Source organism: Pochonia chlamydosporia, chromosome 1 (assembly GCF_001653235.2).
Source record: "Pochonia chlamydosporia 170 chromosome 1, whole genome shotgun sequence".
NCBI lineage: Eukaryota > Fungi > Ascomycota > Sordariomycetes > Hypocreales > Clavicipitaceae > Pochonia > Pochonia chlamydosporia.
In genome coordinates, this window is record NC_035790.1 from 2374071 (window position 1) to 2388855 (window position 14785).

The 14785-nt window shown below is 50.8% G+C and overlaps 3 protein-coding genes across 3 annotated transcripts; 2 read left to right on the top strand and 1 right to left on the bottom strand.

Annotated features, from left to right (window-relative positions):
- Positions 1 to 469: 469 nt before the first annotated feature.
- On the top strand, positions 470 to 1640 carry VFPPC_00591 (transcription factor c2h2 protein; the record flags this gene model as incomplete). The annotated part of the gene is made up of 4 exons (XM_022428180.1): positions 470 to 584; positions 641 to 1079; positions 1132 to 1197; positions 1253 to 1640. 4 exons carry the CDS (start codon positions 470 to 472, stop codon positions 1638 to 1640), a joined length of 1008 nt encoding a protein of 335 aa, XP_022284680.1.
- Positions 1641 to 7327: 5687 nt separating this feature from the next.
- VFPPC_17388 (hypothetical protein) lies at positions 7328 to 7912 on the bottom strand (the record flags this gene model as incomplete). The annotated part of the gene is made up of 1 exon (XM_022429101.1): positions 7328 to 7912. One exon carries the CDS (start codon positions 7910 to 7912, stop codon positions 7328 to 7330), a length of 585 nt encoding a protein of 194 aa, XP_022285882.1.
- Positions 7913 to 11135: 3223 nt separating this feature from the next.
- Positions 11136 to 13748, top strand: VFPPC_00596 (anaphase-promoting complex subunit 2; the record flags this gene model as incomplete). Its single annotated transcript, XM_022428181.1, has 1 exon — positions 11136 to 13748. The coding sequence occupies one exon, from the start codon at positions 11136 to 11138 to the stop codon at positions 13746 to 13748; it is 2613 nt and encodes an 870-aa protein (XP_022284681.1).
- Between the last annotated feature and the right edge of the window lie 1037 nt (positions 13749 to 14785).

Sequence of the window (14785 nt, forward strand, 5' to 3'; positions counted from 1 at the left end):
GTTCTAGAGGTGGGAACTTGGTCACCATCCTACTTACTCTCTGCACGCATCCTGAACAACGATTCTTAGATTTTCAAAAGCACCTGTAAGTCTTACTGGGGCCGACCTCTTCTCGAAGCTTGGATGATTTCTTGGGCGATGGAATAACAACAGGTAATACTTACAACTGACACGGAGCAGGACAACTGCGCATAACATACCTTCGCCACTCCTCGTTTCTGAGAAGCCTCCATCCACAGCGGCTTTTTGAATGCTAGTTCTAGTATTACCACCTCACTGCTTCCAATTCTCACACAGTTTTCTTTTGCGGCTGCTCTCTTTGGAGGTCTGTGTCAAGAGCAGAGACTGCCTTCGTTGAAATCTTCCCTCCGCCAACCCCGCTAGTATCCCTTATTCAGAGGGATACAGTCAAGGAACACCAAATCGGCATCAATTAGGCTTCTGTTCATAGACAGAGTCAGCATGAGGTATGCGTTTCCCCCTCAGTGGCCAAGATCCCAGCTTAACAAAGCAAAATAGTGCGGTTGCTATCCAGTTCGACGCTTCCTTTGCCATGGGGCCTAGATCAGCATTTACTTGGCCTGGTGAGGAACCTCTTGGCCACTAACTAGAAAACCCCTTTACTAAATAGAACATCTAGGGTCACTTGATGCAGGATCCTCAGGGCAAAGTGTTCTCGGAACGGACCTCAGTTCGCTCGTCAGCGGCTCCGAAGCAAGCTTGACTCCTCCCAGCGAAACCAGATCATTGGCATCTAGCCCACCACGCGGATCCATGACCCCTGAAGAACAGGAGATGAAGCGACACAGAGATAGAGCCCGCAGAGAGGTCAAGATGACGACAAGGATGCGACGTACCGATAGTGCCTCGTACACTACCTCGCCGCCGCCCATCGCATTGAACGATGTTTCCAGTGCTATTCCTCTGCCACTTTATTCAACGGCGCCCTCAGTGTCTATCCTCGCGGACCCTTCTCCAGCCTTACACAACCAGACGTATCTTTCGACATATAATCATGCCCTACAGGATGCATCGCACACTTCACAGTTGTTCACTTCCTCTCCTTACCAACAGTCAATGTAAGTTGAACTTGTGGTTTCAGAGCTGAGTGTGGGCTAATACAGCTGCCAGATCATCGCCATACAGCATGTCAATGGACTACCCTGGCACCATCTACTCTTCTTCAGGCGACTTTAGGTACGTAGGATCGATCCGCGTGTCATCTCTCGTTGCGAAAAATCATCGCTCACAGGAATCACATAGCACTCGTGGCACCTCTCTTTCCGTCTCGCAGGATACAAGCCTCCTTTACTCCGTACCCACGGCTCCGCAAGTTACCCATACCAACAACGGCCAAGAAGGTAGTCACGTCAGAGTTGTGCAGAGTCGACCAAAACCTCGATGCTGGGAGCACGGCTGCAATGGCAGACAATTCTCCACCTTTAGCAACCTACTTCGACATCAGCGAGAGAAATCGGGCCAAGCGGCCAAAGCATCATGCCCAAACTGTGGAGCTGAATTCACACGAACTACGGCAAGAAATGGACACTTGTTGCACGATAAGTGTAAGCAGCGAAGAGGCAACAACTAAAGCAACGAAATTCATCGGAGACGCCCATCAATACGGATTCCACGACTAAGCTTGCTGGCTTGGGACCCGTATTTTACCTCTTGTGGCCAAAATACGACCTTGGGGACGAAGTGTCTTGAACCGGGCTTACACACTTGACGCCAAGACGGGCTCAAATTTTAAACCAACACGAAACCTGTACGACTACACCACCCATTCTGTTCACGTCTAATTTTTTTTTTGTTGCAAAGTTCTTCTCGATCTTGGTTAGGGTTGTACGTTTGGCGCATCTGGAAGCTAGGGTTTGATTGGTCTTTGGCTTGGGTTATCGGTGAAACCTGCAGCTATGGGCACGGGAGGCCAAGAGATCGGGCTCCTGCCTGAACGGCTGAGGGATTTTACAAAGTGGTTGTTTTGATTTTGGGATATATCCACGTTGATGATAAGGGTCTTGATGAAAAATGTCAACAGGCGTTATTGGAGTTACAGGCCGGGCATATTTTGGGAAATCAGAGGAGAACACAGGCAGCACGCAGACAGTGAATTACTATTGATCAATTGCGAATATCACAGCCATTATATTGAATACAGCACAGCACAGCACATCACAGCACACTGCACTACACTACAGTTCACCAGAGTTTAGTACAATGCATCGGGATACACCCCTGATGCAAACTCCACGTGCGTAACATGGCACGACGGGCTGGATCGCGCGCGCAAGTCAGATTTGGAATGTTGCCATCGAGGTCGGTTCGGTCGAGATGCGCCCAACCAACCACATGCCGTCTGGGATGATCTGACGGGACAAGTGTGAGAGGGAGGGGGTTGTCGGGACCGTGCAGATTCTCCTCGTGGAGACGGCAACACATGTATTGTACAATAATATGGTGTGGCATTGGGAACCAGACTTGACATTTCAAGAGAGAGGCTCATGACGTCTGACAGATTTAGTTAGTTGGATGCAGGTGGTGCGGTAGCGTCTCCAGCGGCCAGAGTACGACTTGGTGGGTTCAGTCTGGTGTTTGTTTGGGTATATGGACTGGATGGACCGGAGACCAGACGGGATGGGATGGGATGTGATGGGAACGCTGGGAGAGGGAGAGGGGAATGGATAGGCCAAGCGACCCCCAAACACTTGGGGAACATTTGGACTCGGAAAGACGCCGAAATGGAGTCTTCTCCCAGTTGAGGGCCAAGCAAGGGCCAGTTGCCTAGTAAGGCCACGCGGGGGCGAAAAGAACGTCCAGTTCGATCGTGTGTTGTCAAGTCTGGCTCGCTACTGAGTACGTCAGCTCTGTCAAGTCCCTGATGATAGGTGGTGTGGTCGTCTGGTGGTGTGGCGGGAAGGCCAGCGATCAGATGCTGATGATTGTGCAGATGTTGTGTAACTTGCATTATGATCCAAGTTTGAGGGATATGGGCAGGTTGTGAACTCGGCGCCAGACTTGACTTGACACAAGTCTATCCAGATGTTCTCTTCTAAGTACTGCACTATGCTGTACTGTACGTAGTGTTTGGGCTATTGCTTATGCCAAGCCGTCTGTTTATCAATTCTCACCAGACTGCCCGGACAAACCTCCGTTGCCTTAAAACCATCATGACGACAAGAAGTTGGCTCGAGCTCGCAACGGCCTTGGAATCAGATCAGAATGAAGAAGGCGGCCAAAGGCTCTGCACGGGGAGCCGGATGCCAGAGGTCTGGTGATCGCAGCACACTGCATGGAGCACAATTAGCTCTTGCACATGCGACAAATGTTGTCCAGGCCTAGGGTACAAACCAACCTTGTGCCTGTTATGACCCTGAGAATATTGCCTATTCATAAAGTAGGTATGTACTTGACTCCATAAAGCAAAGAAGGTGGAGGGCAGCACACGTCGTCGAAACTCTACCTGGTCCTGCCATCAACCCTTGCTAGGCATTTGGTGCTGGGCTCTTGGAGGCGTCAACATCAATGTCAACATCAACGTCAACATCAACGTCAACATCAATGTCCATGCCAATGCCAATGGGTGGTGTGGCTCACAGATCATCAATCTTGCCCAAGACAGCGATCCAAAGCTCGGTGCGAACTCAACTGGGAACAGGACAAGGAGCAATACCCAGGCTAGGGAAAATGATGTGCGTGACAGTTGAACGTTGACATCGAGCCAATCCAGACGGAGACGGAACCAGACAGGGACCAGACAGGGACTCAACAGACATGGATGGCGACCGCGAGACCCAGACGTGGGGGGAGCAAGGGGGGTTCCAGTTTTGTGTTGTGAGTTGACTAAGTCGTCTAGCCCGAGTTGGCGATAGTGGGAGCACAAAGTGGCAGCACCCACCGAGGACGTGCCTGCCCACCCACCTGTTTCAATGTTCACCTGCCCACTTGCACCTGCCTGGCCTTGCCTGCCTGCCCAACTGCAAAGCTTCGAGTCAAGTCGACTTGACGCTGGTTGACTTTTTGAATTTTTGAATTCTGATCTGGTGCTCTGATGGCCAGGTCAGAGCCTGGCTTGGTTCAATGTTGGCTTGGCTGTCTGCAAGTGCCCAATCGACTGGTCTCAAATGCCCGTTTCTTTTTCTCTTGCTTGTCAGGTCTGGCTATTCCATGTCTGGTCTGTATCGACTCGTATCAGAATTGACGCCAAATCATCAAGAGTCTAACAATATCGCCAGCCAGACTTGACGCCGTCCTTGCACCCCCGCCCTCGCCTAAATTGTTCGATGTGTGCAGCACGTACAGTACAGTACTCACATACCAGAATGTACCTACCTAGGTACCTTAGGTAGGTACCAAGGTATGTATGGCATGCTCTTCCTTGCCCTCTCGACACCTCGATATAGACAAGGATATCGTTTGAACTTATTGTTCTGTGCGAAGCATTGACCAGTTCTCCAGTCTACAGTAACATACCACACTGCACTGCTACTATGCCCGACAATCGTCGAACACTATTGCCGACAGAAAGGGGGGTTTCTGGGGTTTCCAGCTCAAAGTCCTGCCCGTCAGGCTTTAGCGTCTGGAGCTTAGAAAACACGCCAGACACCAAGGGAGATCATCAGATCAAACTTTTGATCGTAAGCTAGGATATTTCCTCACACTGCCGCTCCCCGCTCCCGCCGCAAGAACATACATACATACTCTATGACAGTCTGTCTTCTTTTAGCCGGGGCAAGACATCCCCCGAAGTCAACGTTGCCTCTGTGGCTTTCCCTTAGTCCAGTTTGAGGCGGTAGGGTCACTAATCGCTTGGGACTGGACGTCTTGTTGACCGATTTTCGATGCTTTCAAAGTTTCTGGAAAACGCCCACAAAGCCAAACACGGCAATGCTGTGCAACCCTAGGCCACCAAGGCATCTACTTGGGGGACACAAGACGTGAAACCAGGGGACTTTTGAAAGGTGGCATTCTTTTTTTCCACTTCCAGCCTCCATGCTTGCCGCCTCGGCACCGGTTTGGCTACACAATGCAAGACATGGCCACAGCCTCGTTCCCTTTTCACGCTCGTGCGCAAGACAATGTCGAAGAAAATGTTGCCTATTTTTGGCTTGTCGTTGGACAGAATACCAATAAGTCAACGGAAAGGTGTGACGGCGTCATACAGCAACGCACAGCGTGAAGTGCTCTGCTGGGAATACCACGGGGAACAAAGAAGTACTACTAGTCAGGATGTACATGAACTTTGCCCCAGCAAATTCACCATACCTAGGAAGATGTGATCCAAATTCCGCAAATCTAGACATGTCAGTAAATCATTAGTGCCCTACTGCTAAGTCTACAAAGTGGCGGGCCGTCGAGGCGATTTGCAGCTTGTTCCCCGGACGCAGATAATACCGGATGCCAGGCCCGGTGGACCTCTTAACCCGGACGATAATGGGGCGCTAGAGATTGAAGAACATGTGTCTTGAATCATGCAAAACAAGTCAGACAAAACATGCCATCAACTGTCACCGCGCTGTGTGCACACAGATCCGAGCAAAAAACCCCCGTGAATCGATGGAGCTTCGTCAGGGCATTTTGCAACCCGGCGAAACGGAACCGAAACACGTCTCCAGTACCAGCTTGAGACCCCAACGAAGAAACCAGAAAGAGGCACTTGAAAATTTGGATACTACGCCCTTCTGCGTCCCTTAGCCCAGTTAGGCTTTAGTCCTGAGATGCAATGTATATCTTGGCCTGCGACGGTGGACTGCCCATGTTTTTGTGTTGCGATGGCCTGCAACAAAATGCTACTTGCTGTGACTGTTCCAAGCCTTTGCCCATGAACCTGCGTGAGTCGCCTGAAGAACTGCCTTCCGGCCGGCAAATGGAAACAGGCTAGACGGACTTAGCCTGGATGAATACAGACAAATTAATCTATGTCTCAACCACTCCGGCGCACAAATCAGCAACCGAGGAGGTGCCCTAGGACAGCTTGAGGCTACTGTACGATACGATGCGCAATTAGCCTGGCCCCCAAATTTGTCCTGAGATCGATGACCGGCGGGAGTTTGGCCAAGACTCAAGCTTGAGCTACTCGGTAAGTGAAGAAGAGTGAGTGATTTTGGTGGTTGGCACCCGTTTTGGGAAATTCGTCAATTTAAAGTGCCACTAGATCTTACACCCTGACGATAGTGGCAGCACTAACACCACCTTTCGGGGCCTGGACGATGGTCAAGTTTGCACTAGGAACTGGAAACTTTGGAGCGCCGAGCAAGCGAACGATGACGCTGTCTCAGCCATTTTGGGACGGGTTGGGGGCCGTTGTTTAGTAGCCATGGCTTGATGTGGACCAGAGCTAGTTGGGCCTGGTGCATGGTGATTTACCATTCACCGTTCAATCAACACAGAAGATGGTCGATGGTGGAGTCTCGTCTGCCCGATTATTTGGGTGATGATCATTGGGGACGCCCCCCAAAGCGGAAAAATCACCCTACCTTGCATATTTTAGCTGCTCGCCTTTGGGGGTTTGGGACTAATTATGGGCGAACTGCGACAGATCAACAAGCGAAACAAGATTTGATTCAGATACAATGGTGGTAAATACACCACAAATAGAGTGGCGAGTTTGATGGGGATCTCTATGGTGTAATATGCCGTTGCCACGATGAATATCGGCCAAAGGTGCCCGCCCGCTTTCAAAACTGGGTGTAAACCAACCGCAGAATCAAGATTCTTTGACTTCCACATGAACTGGAGGCTGAACAGCACATTGCTCCCTGTTGGATGCGGACCAGGCCGGCTGCACATGGGCTGACCGCTCACTTCAACAATACAGTCAGGTTCGGGTTCGACTCGTCGCCTGGCATGATGGAGGCGGCTCGCTCGCTTAGAGGGAGAGTATCATCACTTGGTGCCGCCGCCAGGGGTCCTGGCTGGAGGCCCTTCTGTGGACTGTTCAAGTTGCACTGTAGAAGGAATCAGGGTCTAGCTGTAGGACTCATGTTGAATGTGCAAGTTTGAGACTCACATCAATTAATCTGTGGCGAACGGTCACGGCACATCCGGCTTTGATTCATCCACATTTGACTACGCTAACAAACAAACTGTTTTTAGAAAGTCAAGTATATCCTACATTACTATGAAATTCCAGGAGTTACCCCAAAACCACACCTGCCTGCAAGTGGCATCATTGTGCCCCAGCCGTGCTCACAACGAACACCCAACATTGAACCTCCAAACCACCACCTAGGCTCAGTGGAGACGGAAATAATAACCAACTGTCTCACACCGCAGCAAACTATGTAGCTGCTGCAGAAATTCTCTTTGGAGGATAATTCATCACAATTCACCCGAGCATTTTACGCTGCGTCACGCCCTCTGACCACATTCGCCCTCCAGCCAAACCAACGGAGTCCAAGTACAATATTCCAAATTTTGGAAATGGCACAAACCACGAACCAAAGACCATTTTGTCTTCTTGCCCAACCTTTTCCCACGTGGGTGTCAACCAACCCTGTTTATTTTTCTCCATCAAAAGCCGGATCCTTCGTTGCTCTGTGCCGACCGAATCCTTTGCGGCGACTGCTTTCCGTCTCTGCCCTGTATTGTCGATTAACACATGTGTGTGGACGGGGGGGTATTCTATGTCCCTTTTGAGTCCTGAAACATGGAGCCGTGTGTCTTGGAGCATCAGACGAAACGTGATCGGCTGGTTGCATGCAAGACGCAAGGCAAGTGAGCGCTGGTGCCATGTTTCCTGCTCGATCACTAATAAATTGTGCTGGGGTGTACCATCACTTGCAGGCTGTGACACTGTCTGACTTTGCATTTTCGTGACAAGGGCGTGAGGAGAATGCTTGCTCTTCAGAGGGAGACAGTAATATTGTTGCAGACGCTGAAAAACGCAAGGTAAACTTTCGACCAACTTCATTTACATAAAGACTCCGAATTATCATATTTTCGAGCCAACTGCAGAAGATGAAACTCGCAAGAATCCATCTCACCTTGACGTTACAAATGGATTGCATGGCATCGCAGGTAACGAACCGAGTATGGTTCGGAAGCGGCTCTTGGTGGAAACACCACCGCGCTTTGATAATCGTCATTTCGCCCAACTCCGTCGTTCCCTGTACATGTGCCGAGAATAGCCAAAAGCTGCGGTCAGCGTTGGGCCAAGGGAGGTGGAAATTACGTCAGAGTCAATGGCAAAACGTCCAGCGTGATCGTGATAGGACCTCCCAGCGTCACCGGAGAGTTTCGTGTATCTAGAGTTGCGGTGACTGACCATCCTTTGGAAGATGCAGCTGCACAGAGTCACGATGGTTGGGAGCTCATGATGACCTGAGCCGTGGTCATTCTTTGCCATTTAAGTGTTGGGTGATGAGGATCGCGGTTAGGCGATCGCATGGCCTGCTGACAACTGTTGTGTTTCGCATTCAAGGAAGAGTATTACGGCAGACTTCTGGAACGTAATGTCATTGTTCCTTTTGAGTCTTTGCTGTTGGGCTGGTCAGCTGGTGAAACCAGAAAGTGAACAACAAGAAGAAAGAGAAGGAGTGTCACACTCCCACCATATGTGCCGTGTTATACTGCCCGAGTGGTGTGGTGTTTCCAACACACAGCCATCTACAGGGGCTCAAATAACGTCCGTGTAAGGCCACAGCCTTCTACGTTTCTGCTTGCTTGCATGCAGCTATTTTAGTAGGTGTAGATTCCTGGGAGTTACAGATTGGTGAATTTGCCTCCATGTGGCCGCAAATCTCAGCCTATGCAGCCGGTCGCCAGCCATTTGTGTCACATCACAGAGAGCTTGACTGAGGTAAAAGCTGTACCGTATTGTCAGTTTCTCTCTGGGCTTTGCCTCCCGCACCTTGGGTTTCTGGAGTTGGTGCTAGTGAGTTTCTCGTTCAATGTCTGTGCACCCGTGAACTGGACCTTGATTCTTCAGTGGACTCCATAGCATGAACTCAATTTCCGGATGCCCCTGTAATACGGCACTCGGTTCTCGCCACGGGCCAGTCGTTACCGAGATCGTGGGACGCTTCTGTGCGACGGGACGGGGCTCTTCAGAGGATCCGATTGACTCAACATTCCGAAACATAATTGCGAAGGCTGAGAAAGATGTCGGGCAGATGATGGTGTGCACTGGAGGTTTTGATGCTTGGATATAAGTTAGATTTTGGTTGTGCAGCCAAAGTCACAGCATGAAAGATTTGCACCAAGCTTTGACCAGCCAGTGTTATGCAGCTCTATTTTGCACAATTGGCTTCGATGCAAATTCTCTATGCAGCTCATTGACAACACCTACTACCCTCGGAACTGGACTTCAGAACCCACCCGGACAGACCAATTCATCCGGCCGGTGCAACGTGATGGTCTCGTCCCAAGCTACGGCGAGTACCTCGGGGCTGGCTTCCCCGAACTGTAGGCCAGAGATGGTTCCGTTGAAGGCCCTCCAGATTCCCAATTCCCACCTAAATGAAAAGCCGCGGTGGGACAAAACGGGGCTTGCCGAGATGAGAGGCATCTCAAGTGGTAAAAAGTGGTTCAATGGCGGTCTCTGTTCCCCTCCCCCCGAAGCCACACCGGAACAACGGTATGTTTTGGTTTCCATCGTCATCGGACCTCCCGTGACCGGGGTCCCTATTTGCCTCGCTCGGTGGACTGAACAGGCACACTCTCGCCGGTTTAACGGCTGCAGTTGGTGGCTTTACGGCCCTGTGCGTTGGTATCTTTCCAATACAGGCATGACGGCTGTCTAGGTCCTGGCTTTAGCAGAATGTAGGCTCCCCGGTTTGGTATAGCATCGCTCAAAGGGTGCATGTGCATGGTTGCACCTGTGGGTTTCACTTGTCGCACTGGTCTGTATTCACTATGTCCACTGCCCATTTCCACTCTACCAGGGAGGACGGTTTGACAGGACGGAGGCGACTGGGTAGAAGTTGCAAGCTTATGCGCTGCAAGGTCACTGGACTTGCGCAGACACTTGTCAAGCGAGCGAGCCAAAGGGGAGACTCTCGCCGAGGGGTTGTTGCCATCGTGGACTTGATTGCCACCCCAAGGTATGCGCAAGTCAGTATGCATAGCATGGCGAAGGCCACATACAAGGCAATACACCGACTGTGTGCCTTTCCCCAACAGCTACCAACGTCGCTGTCACCTTTCCAGTGGCATGGTAACATTTCGGCGATGCATACTCCATACATAGCCCATGGGACTCAGCATGCAGTCTGGGGGGATGCACACGTGCGAGAGTGTGCGTCTGTCACCTCGAGAGCAACCTCACACATGGGGTATCCCAGACGATCGACGACAGGGTTGGAGGTCTCCCCGAACTTCAGAGTTAGACTTGGCGAATTGGTTCTCGGGACGCTAGATGGCCCGGTAGCATCAATTCGGAGTGGTTCAACTGTCCTGTAAACCATTCTGATCCGTGGAGCCAGTGTCGACAAGAGAGGTGTGGTGAAGCAACAGGTGCTGGAGATGGAGCCGATAAAATAACAATAATACCGTACGTCAACTTGCGCAAGGGGTAATACACGTCGTGCAGGTCCATGGTTGACAGCAACAAGGTTCACCCCCGTCAGTTGCTCAAGCTAAGAGCTTCAGTTGGTGCTCATGAAGAAAGTTGCAAAGAAGGGTTGGGTTGGGGTGGAAGATGAATGGGCAGGGGAAGGAGGGGGTGTGACTTTAAGAAAAGGCGGTCCATTTTGCCCGAAAAAACCGTGGCACCAGAAGTTGCCAGGCACAGAAGGCACAGCAGGCGCCAGACGCGCTAAGCGCTGCACCTATCGCTTAGGCTTAGCTAAACCCGTTTGGCTCTTGATCTGTCCCACTTCTCTTTGTCAGCGCGTTTCCAAAAACAACCCCCCCCCCTACCATTCCACAACAACACAGCAACAGCGTATCACGTCTCGTGCTGAACGAAGATTGCATATTACTATCGCCAACACACCTCAAGTGTGCTCTGGGCACTGCCACTATCTAATTTCATCACCGCTGGGTTGGGTTCTTGAAGCGCCAACAACAACCGAGAGACAAGCGCCGGCAGGCCAGGATCGCGTCTTTCCTTCTCTCTCTTCACACCAAGCAATGACATCGGGAGGGTTGACAGACGCTCAGTGTTGACCGCCCCTTGAGATGACGCCGCAACCATGACGGCATCACGAGTTCGAACCCGCAAGAACAAGGTCTTGCGCTCAGTTTTCCAAACTGACGTCTCACAGCCCACTCCTCTCCTTCTGTCGACGGCACCAGGAGAAGCTTTTGGTGGACCACTCCCATCAACTTCCTCCACCAACACAACCAAGTCAGCCAGCAGCAGCACCACCCGTCATGCTGCCACCATCTCCTCACTCCAACCGGCCAGTGATCAAGTCCGCTGGGACAGAGCGTGGCATACCGTGACGTCAAGGATCCAGCTTCCAACTTCAGTGGCAGTGGAAGACTCATTTGGTACCATGGCCCCCCAATCCCAGGATGCCGATACATCATTCTACGAGAGCCTAGCGCTGGTTTTGGACGCGCCCGCTGCTCTTTCCCGTGCCACCCATACGGAAGACATTCTTGTCTGGCATACCCAACAGGTCCGCCAGCACTTTGTCCACCATGTCCTACCATTGTTGGCTGCATGTGCGGTGCAGGGTGATCATGCACAAGTCTTGCTAAGCAGCGTGCAGACTCTGGAGGCGGCCCATCGTCAGTATCTTTATGGGCTGACGCTGATCGTACGAGGCATTGCGGATGACACTTCCAGGTCTCTGGCCGAGTTCAAGTTCAAGCGAGATTTGCATGCTATTATTGGCAACCCGTGGGCGAAGGGCCTGACGGACGCCTTGAGAAGTGTCTTGAGCCGTTTACTTGCGGTCATCCTCGGATCAAATCGGGATAACTTGTCATCAGAGGCTGGGGCTGGGGCTGGAAAACTGCGAGAGCAGCGAGTTGACGCGGCGAGGGATGAGCTCCTGGGCTTGTTAGACTCGATGCATAACGTGGGCTTGTCAGGAGACAAGTTTCAGGTGCTGTTTGCAGAGGGTATGAACGAATGTATGAATAATTTCATACGGAAGACATATGCTGCAGTATGGACGGCTCTAGATGCAGATGGCAATGTGAACCCGTCTGCTTCATCTGGATGCATGGAACATTTATGCGACTGGGTCGAGAATCAATATGGCCGTCTTGCAGTGGAGGTCTTCAGTCGACTCGGGGGCCAGGTTGCCTGGACAGATGTCGAGCGATGGCGTGAAATCGCCATTGGAAGACTGGCTTCGCTGCGAATCACGGAGTTGTTTGATATCGTGCTCCATTGGCCTGAAAGTAAAGGAGGTCTAGAAGACCTTCGGGCTGCTGTTGCTACACCACAACGGAGATTGCAACTCACTGATACCTTCTCAGCCACGTTGCAAAAACGTTTATTACACCCGGGCAGGTCCACGCTTGACATTTTGCAGACGTATATTTCCATGATTCGGACATTTCATCAACTTGATTCATCCAAAGTTTTACTAGACCGAGTGGTTCATGCGTTGCAACTATATCTCTGTCAGCGAGACGATGCTATTCGCATCGTGGTCACTGGCTTACTTTCAAACCCAAGCACCATAAACACCGATGAAGCCAAACGACGACTGGTGGAGCTAGCTGTTTTGCTAAACGAAGCCTCCCAGCAACAGCGAGCTCATATCGAAGACGAGGAGCTCGACTGGGATGACATGACTTGGGTCCCTGATCCCGTGGACGCTGGCCCGAACTACAAACGACCTAAAAATGAAGACGTGATTGGCACTCTCATCAACGCTCTGGGATCCCAGGAGATCTTTATCAAAGAGTTCCAAATGATTATCGCCGAGCGGTTACTCTCGAATCAATCAGGCTTTCAGCAGGAAATCAAGGTTTTGTCCCTCCTCAAGAAAAGATTTGGGGAGAATGCTCTTCAGAACTGCGACGTCATGGTCAAGGATATTTACGATTCGAAGCGAGTAGACGCACTTCTTCGCAAAAACCTTCGCAACACAGACAGTTACCAACCAAGTCCTATCAACTACCACTCCAAGATTCTGTCGCGCCTCTTCTGGCCAAGTCTCCCCAAAGACCCCTTTACGGTTCCTGCACCTGTTGCAGCGATCCAGAGTCGATACGAGGCGGGTTTCGAGCAACTCAAGACATCTCGAAAGCTCACGTGGCTCAATCACATTGGCACTGCAACAGTGCAGCTCGAGCTTGAAGACCGATCTGTTCAGCAAGAGTGCAAAACGTATGAAGCTGCCGTCATCTACGCTTTCCAGGGCGATGCCACGGCCGACAATCCTCAACGAACATTTAATGAGTTATGGGAAAAATTAATGATTGATGAGGACTTGCTTGAATCTGCGCTACGATTCTGGATTTCGAAACGCGTGCTACGCGATCTCGGAAATCAGACATACGCCGTTCTAGAAAAGCTTGACCAGGATGATTCAACAAAACCTGGTGGCGACACGGCTGCTATTGATGAGATTGTTGAGTCTGGCCACCCACCGCCCCGTAAGCCCAAGATGGATCCAAAGGAGCAAGAGCGCCGGACGGTTTATTGGCAATTCATTGTAGGCATGTTGACGAATTCGAGCCCTGCGATGCCGCTGGGCCAAATTGCCATGATGATGAAGATGCTTATTGCGGATGGATGTTCATGGAGTAATGAGGAGTTGCAGGAGTTTCTGGGAGAGAAAATCGGAGATGGTGAATTGGAGCTTTCAGGGGGAAAGTATAGGCTTGTGAAGAAGTGAGCCATCGTGGAGTGCCCTTTACATGTTGCGTTTGGATTATGGAGTTCCTTATAAAGGGGACTAGCATTGCAAGAATTGCATGGCGAAATATGGGAAGCCTCGTTGAGGTTTTTGTATCATTTGCATTAGCGGCACGGGTTCTACCACTTGTATATAACTACAACTGAGAACCGCTTGGCTCGAATAAAGAGCGTGGAATAATGAGACAAAAAATCATCTCTCGTGCTTATGTCCACTCCAGAACATAACTCACTTTCCTTGAACAGCGAATCTTGCCTCTACTGTTCAAAACGGATTGCTGACGAGCAGACAAGGGTGCCCATGGCTGGCAACTGACATGGTGTTTTATATTGGTGTTTGCTGTGTGAATAGTTTGGAGCGGTCGATTATCATATGACACTGTACAGAGTGGTTGGTCACATCAGAGACATACAAATCTCAGCAACTGAAGGAAAACCCGCAGCTAGAGTTTCAGCAAGCTTTGAATTGGCATCGCTCATCCTGGCCTGTTGATGAATTGACACGATGGTGGATGAGGCGATGACCACAGAGCAGGTTGACTTAGCAGCATGCCGCCGTAGGACTGATATTCATATTACAGACACAGAGTTCGTTACAACTGCGAATTTGAGTTGTGTACTTGGATTCAAACGTACCAACGAGGAAATATTGTGGGATATCACCGGGTTGTCCTCAAGGCTAGTGAAAGATGCCACTGCAGAACGGTCGATGCGAGTTGCCGTCCTCAGGTATGGGTTTTGAGCCGCGGGAAGCCGACTAACCCAATCTTCAGAAAACTAAAACGACCGTTCAGAGACATTCAGTATGTAAGACTATCGATTCTCTGAAACACGCTACGTTGTGCATGCGACACCGACGTTCATTCGAGTTCATGAGGACCTTGCTCCAAGGCCAGGGAGACTATGAGCCCACAATTTTATGGCCAAGACGACTTGGCTGGGGGCTCTATAATTCAGTTGGCACTAAAGAGACTTATCATTAAAAGCCTCGGAAGGCATGCTTGCACACTAACCAAG